The sequence below is a fragment of the Pistacia vera genome, unplaced genomic scaffold, assembly GCF_008641045.1.
Source record: "Pistacia vera cultivar Batoury unplaced genomic scaffold, PisVer_v2 Contig432, whole genome shotgun sequence".
Classification (NCBI taxonomy): Eukaryota; Viridiplantae; Streptophyta; class Magnoliopsida; order Sapindales; family Anacardiaceae; genus Pistacia; species Pistacia vera.
This window is the reverse complement of record NW_022196260.1, coordinates 1,115,361-1,129,250: the sequence shown is the minus strand read 5'-3', so window position 1 is coordinate 1,129,250 and position 13,890 is coordinate 1,115,361. Positions and strand designations below refer to the sequence as shown.

The 13,890-nt window shown below is 35.2% G+C and overlaps 1 protein-coding gene across 1 annotated transcript; it reads left to right on the top strand.

The window, feature by feature from the left end:
- The first annotated feature begins 11,503 nt into the window (after positions 1-11,503).
- Positions 11,504-12,846, top strand: LOC116143811 (gamma-glutamyl peptidase 5-like). The gene is made up of 3 exons (XM_031429269.1): positions 11,504-11,845; positions 12,112-12,447; positions 12,534-12,846. Exons 1-3 carry the CDS (start codon positions 11,522-11,524, stop codon positions 12,633-12,635), a joined length of 762 nt encoding a protein of 253 aa, XP_031285129.1. The 5' UTR covers positions 11,504-11,521; the 3' UTR covers positions 12,636-12,846.
- Positions 12,847-13,890: the final 1,044 nt, after the last annotated feature.

The following is a 13,890-nucleotide window of genomic DNA, read 5'->3' as shown; positions in this document are numbered from 1 at the left end:
CTCGCCGAAATACATTAGTCTTCCAGTGGGTCTTTTGACAAATGGTGGCGAAAATGGGATCTAAAGGTACCAATGGAAAGCTCAGGTGATGGGGAGTTCAGATCAGGTCCTGGGGAGATGAAAGGTGGCCAGAAATGGGAGAGATCGCGACTGGAAGGTGAAGAGTCGCAGCGGCGATGATGGTGGATTTCGGTGGTTTTGGCGGCAGTTGAAGCTTGGAATGGGTAGATCTGACCATGGGGAAGCTAGATCAACCACCAGGGAGATGAAACATCGTCAGAAAATGGCGAAATCACGGTTGGAATGTTAAGTGTCACCAAAAAATGCGGCGGTGATGCGTTATCACAGTGGTGTCGTACGGGATGATGATGATCGGCGCAAGGGGAAGCTGGAGCGTCACTGGTGATAGCCGAAAAAGAAGATGAACAGTCGCCAGAAAAACTAGATGAACAGTCGTCGGAAAAACTAGATGAACAGCGCCCCTGGTTTGCGACCCTTCGCGTTCTTTTTATACACAAAGTGAAAAATATCACTTTGGTCCCTATATGATTGAAAAGTGACAAAATCAACCCTTATAAATATGATAGTTTACCCCCTAAACAGCTTAACTGAGACAAAATCACCCCTAATCCATAAACCACAACTTAATATCAACTCATACCCTTTCCAAAATCATTCCAAACATGTTAAATTCATAAGAAAAATATTAGAAAGCGATTTTTGTGAATAAATTCATAATTTCTTTAATTATCTCAATATAATTTCATTTTAATCACAAATAGGGTCTTTTTATCACCAAAATAGAGTCATTTTCATGACTCTAGCAGCCTTCCACCGAAATGACGCACGATTGGCTAGATTTGGCTAATCGTGCGTCAATTTTGCCTTTTCCAACCAGATCTATCTGGCAGTTGACAACAGCCAGATTATGGCCATTAATGACAGCCAGTTTCTGGCCATAGATCTGGCCGAAAAAGGCAAGATTGACGCATGACCAGCCATACCCAGTTGATTGTGCACCATTCTGATGATTGACGGCCACCGTTTGATGGTAGTGGCCGACTGTTGGAAGTCGATTAGGTGGGTGGGGGTGTTTTTGTTAATTTATAAAACTTTTATTATGGGGCGGTGTTTTCTAAATTAACAAATGTAGGGGGTTAAAAAGTAATCTAAATATTTTTAGAAAATGCTTTCCAATAATGTATCAAACACATTCTCTTAATCATGTCCTAAAATGTATTCAGAATAGGATTTTACAAATCCTATTTAAAAAACTGTACCAAACGTATACTATTTTAAAATTTTAAAGTATCGATTTAATTAGAGGATAACTTTGCCCAAATACTCCATATATAAGTGATTTTCATTCATTGAGCTACATTCACTTGTTAGAACCAAATATTAAAACAAATAAACTATAATCTTCACCTTCCATTCTCATTTCATTCTATTCCATTCAACAAACTGAACACTGTCGAAAGGGAGCAAACAAAAGTCATAAATAAATTATGAAGATTTTCTTTTAATTTGTTAAATAATAATGTGTACTGATTGTTAGGTGATTACATAGCGGAAAATATACATTCGAAATTAATAGCATAAGAATAAAATCACATCACACAAAAAGACACGATATTTACGTGGTTTGGCATAACCTGCCTACATCCACAGATGAGAGAAATCCACTATAGTTTCGTGACATGGTATACAAGATTACACAACACCATAAACCTGGTACATAATTAACAGAGTAGAAACAATCATAGTTTCTAACCATGCTCAACCCAGTACTTAGAACGAAAACAATCACAGTTTCTAAGACACTCTACTCATGGTGTTTAATAACCCTTACATTAAATATTTCGTGTTCTTACATTCTCTCATGACCTTAAATTGATTATCACTACTATATTTATAGGTAGTATATGATATATTTTTTTTTCTAATATGATTCATATTTCAATTTCTATTAGGACTCCTAAATTCTATTCTGATTTACAATTGTATTTCTTACCAAATAGTTTTCCTTAAGACATACAATTTCAAATGGAACAAATAGAAAAGTGAATCATAATATCCCAACACTGATGATCAAAAGATCATGAAAACCACCATCACCAGTTTTTTTATTAATTATCAGGACAAGGTCAGTTAACACTTAATACTGTACAAAAGAAAGACTATTGAGTTGAATCGAAAGAAAAACAGAGAGAAAAAGGGGCAAAAACACTTTCTAATATTTTCTTAAAGAGAAGAACAGTAACAATTACACTTATACGAATTAGCTCAGTAGCTACTTAAGTAGCTTAACTGGTGCTCAAAACGATAGCGTAAAAGGGCAGAGTTTTAACAAACCAAATGACAGCGTACAGAGGCAACATCTTAGCACTTTGACTTTTATGGTCAATATTCCTCCTTAAACTAAACCACTTCTAATCTAAGCAGTTTACTGGTAGCTTCTTCTTAACTAGTAGTTCAATTATCAACTTTTATTTAGGGAACATCAACTTTTATGGTCAATATTCCCCCTTAAACCAAACCACTTCTAATCTGAGCTTTCACTTTGGAGCTTCTTCTTAACTAATATAGCAAATCTGAGCTTTCACTTTGGAGCTTCTTTTTAACTAATGCAACAATTTTGGAATTGTCTGATTATTGAGAGAACACTAGAAACAAATTAAATGAAAAAAAAACTTGCACAGCAGATTCAAATGCTTGTTCATTTTGCAACCAACAGCAGATTCAAATGCTTGTTCATTTTGCAACCAACAGCAGATCAAATGCTTGTTCATATTGCAACCAAAGAAGACTGGATCAAACTGCCATCAAATAGCTAGACTGCATTTTCTCACTAAAGAACCAAAAGACTGAAACTGCATTTTCTCATTGAAGAACCAAAAAGGCTGAAACTACATTTTCTCACTGAAGAACCAAAAAGCTGAAATTGCATTTTCTCACTGAAGAACCAAAAGGCTGAAATTGCATTTTCTCACTAAAGAAAAACTTCAAAAAAAAAACTTCAAATTTGAACTTTCAAATCTACAGAAGCAGAACAACACAGGAAACTTCAACTTCAAATCTGCAGTTTCTCACTAAAGAACCAAAAAGCTGAAACTGCCATTTGCAGACCATAAGAAAATAAGCAAAATAGTGCACCAGAAGCTTGCACACTAGACCAATAAAAAAAAACCTGGATCAGACTGATGATTGCAGAGCATCAATAAAAAAACTACCATTACTAACATACATCAACCTCATGTGCAGCTATCAATAAGTAATATCACACCAGAATCACACTAGAAACTTTCACACCACACTAACCATACGACCATACTAACATACAACAATCTCACACTCATTTTCAGCTATCATCAAGGGATATCAATAAGTAATATCACACCAGAAACTTTCACACCACACCAACCATACGACCATACTAACATACAACAATCTCACACTCATTTGCAGCTATCATCAAGGGATATCACATTCAGTTTGAACCTTAACTCATTAAAATGAGCAGCTGACAGTGCCTTAGTAAAAAGATCAGCAATCTGTAAGTTGGAAGGAACATATTGGATAACAACTTTCTTTGCCAAGACTTGTTCGCGAATGTAATGAGCATCAATCTCAATGTATTTCGTTCTGACATGAAACACAGGATTGGATGCAAGTGCTCCAGCACTAACATTGTCACACCATATCACAGGAACAGTATGAAGGATAACCCCAACTCAGTAAACATACTCTATAACCATGCTATTTCTATGGCAGTTTGAACAAGGGCTCGCTACTCTGCTTTAGTGGAAGAAAGAGCAACAACTTTCTATTTCCTAGAACTCCATTGAATCAAGTTCGGTCCTAGGTAAACACAACATCCACTTGTTGATCTTCGATCTTCTAAATTACCACCCCAGTTAGCATCAGCATAGCATTCTACATGTAGAGTGCTTGCTGGTTTAAAATGAAGACCATAATGCAGAGAACCTTTTATATACCATAACACCTTTTTACAAGCTTGCCATTGCAACTCAGTAAGAGCTTGTAAGAATTGGCTTAGCTTATTCAATGTGAAGCTGATATCCGGCCTGGTAAGAGTTAGATATTGTAATGCCCCTACAGTACTGCGGTATAATCCAAGATCTTGAAAAAGTTCACTATCTGTAGAGCTAAGCTTGACACCAACAACCATTGGAGTGGAATAAGCATGTGCTTCCATCATTTTAGTTTTTATCAACAAATTAGATTCATACTTGGACTACCTTAGGTGAATATCATTTGAATTCCTAGTTGCTTCCAGCCCTAGAAAATACTTAAGGGAGCTAAGAGTTTTTAATGCAAAATGATCATTAAGATCCTTTATCAACTGAGCAATAAAGACCTCATCAGAACCAGTAATCAATAAATCATCATCATATACCAGTACATATATATTACCAGAATTTTGGTGAAGAGTGAAAAGGCTTGAATCTGAAACTGAATTCTGGAAACCTTTGAGCTGTACAGCAACCTTCAACCTGTCAAACCAAGCTCTAGGGGCTTGCTTAAGACCATACAAAGCCTTGTTTAACTTACACATAGCATCAGGAAAGACAGGACTCTCAAAACTAGGTGGCTGCTTCATGTAGACAATTTCAGTTAACACTCCATTAAGGAATGCATTATTAACATCAATTTGTTGCACATCCCACCCATGGGTTACTGCAAGAGTCAAAACAATCTGTATTGTGGCTGGTTTGATTACTAGGCTAAAGGTTTTGAAGTAATCAAGACCAGGGTTCTGTTGAAACCCCTTAGCAACCAGCCTAGCCTTATAATTCTGCAGTGTTCCATCAGCATTGAGTTTGGTAAGAAAAACCCACTTGTTTCCTACTGTATTCATATCAGAGGAACAAGAGTCCAAGTATTATTGTGGACAAGTGCATCAAATTCAGACTGCATAGCATCCTCCAACTTGGTACTTTTAAGGGCTACAGAGACTGTGTTTGGTTTAGCTTCAATTAGTTTAGAGGACTCTAACTCTTCAACAGAAAAAGCTAAATGACAGCCATCTTGACACTCAGATAAACAACAGGTCTGAGTGGCTGATTTAGACCTGGTGATCATAGGGTGTATATTGACAGTGGCAGAGGTAGTAGGACATGAGACAATATTGTGTAAACCCAGACTTGAACCAACTGAAGCACCAGTAAATTTTGAGGTAAGATCAACAACAAGTGGACATGGTGAGAGAGAGCAATCTGTAGGCCTTGTAGGGACAATAGCTTGTGGTTTTGGGTTAGTGGTAGGATCAAATTCCAAAGAACCACCAGGATTGTTACAGGGTAAGGAACATTTATCAGGAGAGTTATTAGGTGTAGGTAATGGTGTATCATTAGGTAGGGATGGGTTGGTACAACTAGTATAAGCAGAAGAATATGTATTTGGATTGAAAGCAGGAGGGTTAAGAGAAGATGAATTCTTACCAACTGCTGTATGTTCTGAAACATGGTTGTCAGGAGTAATAATCACTGCAGAAGGATCAGTGGCTGCTAAAGACTAAAAGGAATGAGGAACATACTGAAAACGAAAGGATGAAGTGTTTGTGTTTATGGAGAGATCAGTATTATAAACTGAACTAGAGAGTGTAGAGTTAGAAGACTGAAAAACAGGATGTAAAAAATTAACAGCAAAAGGGAACTCACATTCATTGAATTTCACACTAGGGTTAACTACAATCTTACCATCAGGAGTTAGACACTTGTACCCTTTGTCAACCAAACTATACCCCATAAAGACATTTTTAATGGTATGAAAATCAAACTTATGTTTATTGTAACTTCTCATTTAGGGAAAACAAGTACATCCAAAGACCTTTAAACCATCATAAACAGGAACTTTGTTAAATAACTTTTGATAAGGTGACATATTACAAAGAGTGGCAGTTGGCATTCTATTTATCAAATATACAGCAGTTTCAAAGGCTAACCACCAATATTGGAGGGCCATGGATGCATGAGCAAGTAATGTTAATCCACATTCTACAACATGCCTATGCTTTCTCTCACTTCTACCATTTTGTTGGTGAACATAAGCACAAGATTGCCTAATTTGGATACCTTGGTCAAGTAGGTAGGGTAGGAGAGCCTCATATTCTCCTCCCTGGTCAGACTGTAAGCTTTTAAGCTTATATCCAAACTGTCTTTCAGCTAAGTATTGAAATTTTATAAAAACTGACCTAACTTCAGCTTTGGTTTTGAGAGGAAACAACCATGTGAATCTACTATAGTCATCTAGGAATTGAACATAGTATTTAAAACCTTCAATGGATGTCATAAGGGCAGGACCCCAAACATCACTATGCACTAGTTCTAAGGGTGCTGAGGCATGAGAATGTGAAGCTGGAAAAGTATTGTGATGTAATTTGCCTAATTGGCAGGCATCACAGAAAGTATCATGAGAGCTATTTGAAGTGTTTAGTTTTGTAGGAAACTTGATATGCATATTGGTTAATATGTGATGTTGAACTTGTGAGTGAGGGTGCCCTAACCTTTTGTGCCAGAGTAAATAACCATCAATGTCAACACTCACTGTCAAGCAATGTGGAGCAATGGTATGTGTATGTGTAGTGCAGTTCTCGGTAATATGTGTGCAATTATTGGCAGTAGCAGAAGCAGAACACAAATCAGAAACATATGAATGTGCAGTACAATTTTCGGTTGTAGATGTGCAAATATTAACATTAGTAGAAATAGAACACAAATAAGAAACATGTGTTAGAGCAATACACATATTAGAACAAGAAATTTTATTATTCAGAGATGAACTACACTAAGCAGTATTAGGAACATTGACTGCATCATCATTATTTATGTTAGACACATACTAATTACCAGTATCAGACTCAATGTATCTAACAGAAGTACTACAGATTTTATTGAAGTCATATTGACCCTGACCATTAGACTCTACTGACACAAAAGAGGCATCAAAGTGACCTTGATCATCAGGTCGAGTTAAAACACCTAAAGAACCAGACTCAATTGAAGTAAATGAATTTCTACAATGTTTTGAAATATGTTGAAAGCCTTGTGAAGCAAGAGCAGGAGTATTGGTAGAGGCTAAATTAGATGATGAGGCAGTGTCAGACAACAAATGAGGGATATGTAAGGACTGAGTAGAGGAGGAATTTAGCTAATACAAACCACCTTTAAGGCCCCCTTGCAGTAAAATTGCTCATGTGTACTTGTCCTTAACAACACAGCAGTTAGAGTCAAATTCAACAATAACATTGTTGTCTTTAGTGAATTTAGAGATGCTAAGTAAGTTTTTTGTTATCTTAGGCACACATAGAATGTTTTTAAGGTGTAAACACTTAGAATGAAAGGCACTTGGAATAACAGAATGGCCAATATGAGAGATAGGGAGATACTCACCATTGCCTACTTGAAGTTGATCCTTTCCAGAATAGCCTTTCCTGAGATTCAGATGATGGAAGTCTGAGGTAACATGATCAGTTGCTTCCGAGTCCATATACCATATTGGATCAGTGGGTGTGAGTGATGTGGCAAGAGCAAACTGCTGTGGTTGAGGAAAGGACTGGGCAGGAGATGTTAAAAGGTGATACTGTGGAGCAGGTGCTGAGTTTACACAGTGAGCTTGGCTTTGGCTTGGCATCTGTTGACTAGGAACACCAAAACCATTATCTGCAGCATTATCAACAGACAAGGCAACACCAGAATTAAATCTGTCAGATGGAGTGCCCAAATGAGAAGAGTGAGTCTGTTGAGCATAAGGTAGTTCCCCAAATCCACTAAATGGACGATTGCCAGATGTATACTGTCTAGTGTTGTTCAACTGAGGAATATTATGGTGAAAGTGGCTATTGGGTTGTGAATGAGTAAAATTTTCATAAAAGGAGCTTGGCTGTTGTGATGTGTTTGCTGTAGAGGGTTGAAGCATTCCATTATAGGCAGAATTGTACCTATGATAACACTAACCAACAGAATGTCCTGCTTTGTTACACAATTGACAAATCAACTTGCCTCTCCCAGAATTTCGACCTCTGCCCTTACCATATGACATCCCTCCAAAAATAGGTGGTCTGTTATGATATAGAGATTGCCCAAGACTCTGCCCAAAATTCTGACCAAACTGTTGAGGAGCAGCTAAGAGAGGATATTGGGGATAATGAGGATTACCTAGTGATATTAAGGTAGGTGTAGTAGGATAAAGGGAACTAAGCACTCTGTTAGGTTGTGAACCTTCTACCTCAAGTTTGGAAACACGATTTGTGTCACTAGTGGAACCATGTGAACTGTTTAAAGTACCAGTTGAGGCTATATGTGCTGAACAGTTGTACAAATCTATTGCATTGAACTTTTCAAGTCTTATTTCATACTTCTGCAGTAAAAATTGAGCCTCTTGCAGTGTGACAAAATCAAACTTTGACTCAATGCGTGATGTTAAATTTACTACCACAACATCAAATTCAGGTACTAGCCCATCAAGAACATACGGTAAGAGATCCTCATCAGCAATTACCATTCCACTGGCTGACAAACTTTCAGCAATTTCTTTCATTTTCTTAACATAAGCACCTACACTTAGATTGCCTTTTTGTGTACTTTGAAGAAGATTTTTAAAGTGTAATGCTCTAGCCTTTGAGTCAGTAATGAATTCATTCTCTAAGGCAAACCATATTTCAATGGAATTCCTACACTTCGATACATATCCAAACATACTTTCAAAAATTGAAGCCAATAGCCAGTTGACTAGAAATTTATCAGTTCGTTTCCATAATATATAGGCTGGATTCAATTGTTCATTAACAGAGACATTACTTGATTTAACCTCACCACTAATTTGACCTAAATCTTGAGTAATATTAGAATCAGCAACGATAAGAGGTGAGGGACATGCAATCTTACCAAGAAGATGGTCCTCAAGTTCGTGTGAACCAACGGTAGATAGTACCTGAGAACTCCAAAAGCGATAATTGCTTTGAGTGAGTTTGGGATTGATGACTTGTAAGCTGGTGGCTAGAGCTGATGAAGTTCGATTTGCTAAGTGATTCAACAATTCGTTTGAATTGTTGAGTCCATTAGTAGGTTTAGAAGGATTTGTCATTGACGCAAGTCAGTGGCTCTGATACCATGTACAAAAGAAAGACTATTGAGTTGAATCGAAAGAAAAACAGAGAGAAAAAGGGGCAAAAATACTTTCTGATATTTTCTTAAAGAGAATAACAGTAACAATTACACTTATACGAATTAGCTCAGTAGCTACTTCAGTAGCTCAATTGCTGCTCAAAACGACAAAGTAAAAGGACAAAGTTTTAACAAACTAAACGACAGCGTACAGAGGCAACATCTTAGCACTTTGACTTTTATGGTCAATAAATACTATGTAGGAATTAATTTATCAATTTTCAAGTTGACCATGGTGACGGTAATTGTTTCCTTTGACATTTTGACTTAATATCTCAGAGTGAGAGAGCTTCAAAACACTGTAAATATATGGAAAGACACTAACAGAATTAGTGCCCAAATGCAAGAAAAAATATAACAAAAAAAGAATATTTAACCAAGAACGGTGGTTCATTTAAGATTTTATTCGATGGACAAAGACCGGTGGCGAATTAAAGTGGTGGAGTTTCACGTATATTAATTCTATGGATGATTGATTTATCTTTCCATAGTCTTATATTCTATGTTCTTTGTCTTGTATTTTGTTACCAGTTTCACGTTTCATTTGACCGATTCACATGATATGTTTTAAAGCTTTCAATGCTGCTATTTTGGAACCCGACCAGTGCGTTTACATTCTTAATTTCTATTGTATCTCAATTGTTACATTGATGAATTTTTGTTATGTATGTATAATGGAAAGAACAGAAATAGATTTGATGGAGTGAGGAGAAAAACTTATATGAGATAGTCTCATCTTCTCATTTGCCTTGATATTAGATTAAAAAAAAAAAAAAATGCAACAATAATATTCAAATTTAGTAATATTATAATTAGTGACATAACTAGTTAGCCAAGATCATGTAATCATTTACCCTAAAACGAAAGCTTTGTCAACTGACTAAGCTCATTTCTTTCTTTCCAAGTGTTTTTAGGCCCTCACCACCACCACCACCACAACCCCCAACACCCCCACCACCCCCAACACCCCCAATACTGAGACCAATTAAATTTATTACTATAAGAATGTTATAACTTAATAGATGTGTAGTTACAAGAATTATTGTTTTGATAGTATGGAAATGAATATCAAAGAGGTCATTACAAAATTGAGTGATTAGATTCAACAACTTCACCATACTAATCAAATGGATATTAATATCTTCCTTAATTATCTAAATGAGCAACAAGTCGTGTATGATTTAATTGAAGAAGAAATCATTATTGGTATTAGACAAGAGGAGGAAGGGGATAATCTTGAGGATGAATATAGTACGCAAATACCAAAAGTTTCGTGCCAAGAAGCTCCAAACATGCAGTTAGAAATATTTTGGCTTCAACAAGAAGGTGTCCATGTTGGCGACTTATTACATACCCTCAAGATAAAAGATATAGTAACAACTCTAAAACATAAATCATTGTCACAAACAACTTTAGATAAATATTTTATTTCATCTTAAACATTTAATGTAACATAATATATTTTTTTTAATAATATATATACAATTATTATTATATAGAGGCAAGTTCCTTAAGACGGGATCTAGAAAAACTATAACTTATTATAATGTAAAATTTATTCTTATTTATAACATGTCCAAGTTGTGACCAAAATTTTTTATGACATATGGAGTATCACTATAAAGAGGTTCTACTGTACTTGAACTAACCGAGGGTGGGTCACCCACTTTATCTATATTTAGTTAAGTGATATTTTTTGGGAACTGATCAAGATCTTTTCCTGATGTTAAAACATTTAGGCCATATCAATGAACACAAGCTAAATATAGCTTCTAGTACAAAATACTACATGCATGAATCATAGTTTTGTAATTGATCCAAAACCCCAAGATTCTATCATTATATATAATATCATTAATAATTTATAGTACAAAATGGTACCATGCATAAACCATCGATTTTAATTGATCCAAAGTCACATGATTTTCCGTCTTCTACAAGCTTACAAAAAACGTGAGAATGCTATTTTGCCTAACTAGCCTAGAAAAAAAAAGACACCACCGCGTTGCTCTCAAAGTCATACTTCAATTTTTAATCAAAAGAATTCCGTCTCCCTCACTTTTCACATACAAATTTACAACATTTTCCTTATTGGCAGGTTTATTTTTTGTATTTTTATTTTTATTTTTGATGGATTATCAAAGTGACTCCACCCACCGCATGGAAATTTCCATTATTTGACACATCTCTCATTGTAGGGAACCTTTGTGGGCTACTTCTATAAATTGGCCATCCCTTCTTCATCTTTCCATGTACAAACCAACAACTTGCTTCTTCTTATTCTTCTTAATAATTCTCTAAATCTTGCTTTTTTTAACTTCTTGGTGAAGAGGATGAATAATATTGTTATGGAAGAGAAACGATATGCTCTTTTGCTGGCAGCAAGAGACTCAGATTATGTGAAGAAAGTTTATGGCGGATACTTCAATGTCTTCGTTGCAGCTTTCGGAGAAGAAGGAGAGAGATGGGATTTGTTCAGAGTTGTTGAAGGAGAATTCCCTGACATGAATGAGCTTCAGAAATACGATGGATTTGTCGTCAGTGGTAGCCCTTTTGATGCCTATGGAAATGACTACTGGATTCTCAAGCTTTGCTTCTTGCTCCAAATTTTAGATTCCATAGAGAAAAAAGTTCTTGGCATTTGCTTTGGTCACCAGGTAACCAAATTTCAAACTTCAGTTTCATTTCATTCTCTTCAGCGGACGTCCTGATTTTACGAACTCTTAATAACAATTAAATCTGTCTCTCCTGCGGACGTTCGTATTTTAAACTGTTCACTCAAAGAGATGGTTAAAAGAAAATTTATACAAACCCTTCTTTACCTCTTAGCGAAAAGTATTTTAAAAGAATGCAGAGATTGGCATATGAAAATTTTACCGATAATTTACGAAAGTCTTGTGTGATCCTATGGTTTTGTTCTCAGGTTTTGTGTAGGGCATTGGGTGGAAAAGTTGGGAAGGCTTATACAGGATGGGATATTGGGCTGAGAAGAGTGAGCATGGTGAGGGATTTGGGAAGTTGTAGCTTCATGGAGGAATTGGGAAATGAAATCCCACAATTTCTTTCGATAATAGAGTGTCATCAAGATGAGGTTTGGGAGGTGCCTTCAGGGGCAGAAGTGATAGCATTTTCGGATAAAACAGGAGTTGAAATGTTTACAATTGGAGATCATATTCTTGGGATTCAAGGCCATCCAGAATACACAAAAGACATTCTTTATAATCTCATTGATCGCCTCCTAAATAACAATTGCATTCAGGTAGTAATTATTTAATTAACGCAGATTAATTAATTTATATAATCATGTTGGTTTTTGATATTAATTAATTTAATGATTAATTGCAGAGTGACTTTGCTGATAATGCGAAGCTTGGATTGGAGATAGCTGAACCAGATAGAAAGTGTTGGGAAAAAATTTGCAGGAATTTTCTTAAGGGAAGAATATAGAGAGAATAATTTTGGCCTCTTTAATCAGGCTTAAAATAAATTTGTCTTTAAATGTTAATTAATTATGTTCAAACTCTGTAATTGTAAGTTTTAAGTTTCTTAATATATACTAATCCAACATGGTTAGAAAACATAAACCTCATCAAAAGCAGTAAATATGTATAATTCTCAGTTGGTGAACGTCTTGGCATTTTGTTAATTATATTTGGATCAAGCTACTTGGTGTCAAAAAATTATTAAAAGAAAATTTCGACCATATTTTATACTGGGATAAAGAGGATTGTATTATATACAGTTGTTGCGAGGCTTACGGAAAAGATTTCCAGCAAAAGATAAAAAGATAAACCGACTAATTGCTAAATCTTGGAAGAACAAGATTCTGAAAAGTGCTTTCCCATAAAATAAGTAATTAATACTCTAGAAGCACTTTTTTTGGGTGCAACCGTTATAATACTCATGTAGATGAGAATAAGCAATGGTTTCAGGCTTTCAGCTACTTGATAGAATAATGAATCAAAGTAATCTAATTTTATAATTTATCAAGAGTGGGTAGGTAAGTTTTTAGTTATTATTTTTAATCACGAACTACCATTTTAAGTTGTTTATGAAATTAAAATTAACAATAGTAACTATCAGACAAGTGATTTATGCATTAAAAAATAATTAAAAAAAAAATTATCATACTTGACTACTTAGCAAGAATTTGAGCAAATTTTAAAGATTCTTTGAGTAAGAATTCTTAGACGTGGACGTTTACATTTTTTTAATATACAAACCTTTGTCAACGGGTGATAGTGAAGACTAAGAGACAGATTTTCAATGTTTGTCTTTTAAAGTTAGTTGATTATGACTAATCACTATTCACTAGTGACGCAACTAACAAAGTAGATATCTGTAAAAAGACTGATCAGTAGTTTTTTAAATTATTAGTTGAATATAATTGTGATAAGAGTAAAGATTTAATAAATATAATTAGAAAACGCTTATCGATCACTTTTTTTTTTCTCATCTTTTCAACTTATAGAATCAGTTTAATAAAAATAAATGTTTTTTCTCATTCATTCTCTATATCTTCCATGCATTTGACACCTTTAATTTTATATATTAAGTCTAAGATAAATTTAGGTGTGTGTTGGTTTGGAAAGTGGAAACTACAAGTTAGGCCATGCATATTGCAAAGAGAATAATGGAACCCTATTCTTAATATTGGACAAAAAGTTGATCGAGGAACCTTAAGATTTAGAATTTGAGGATA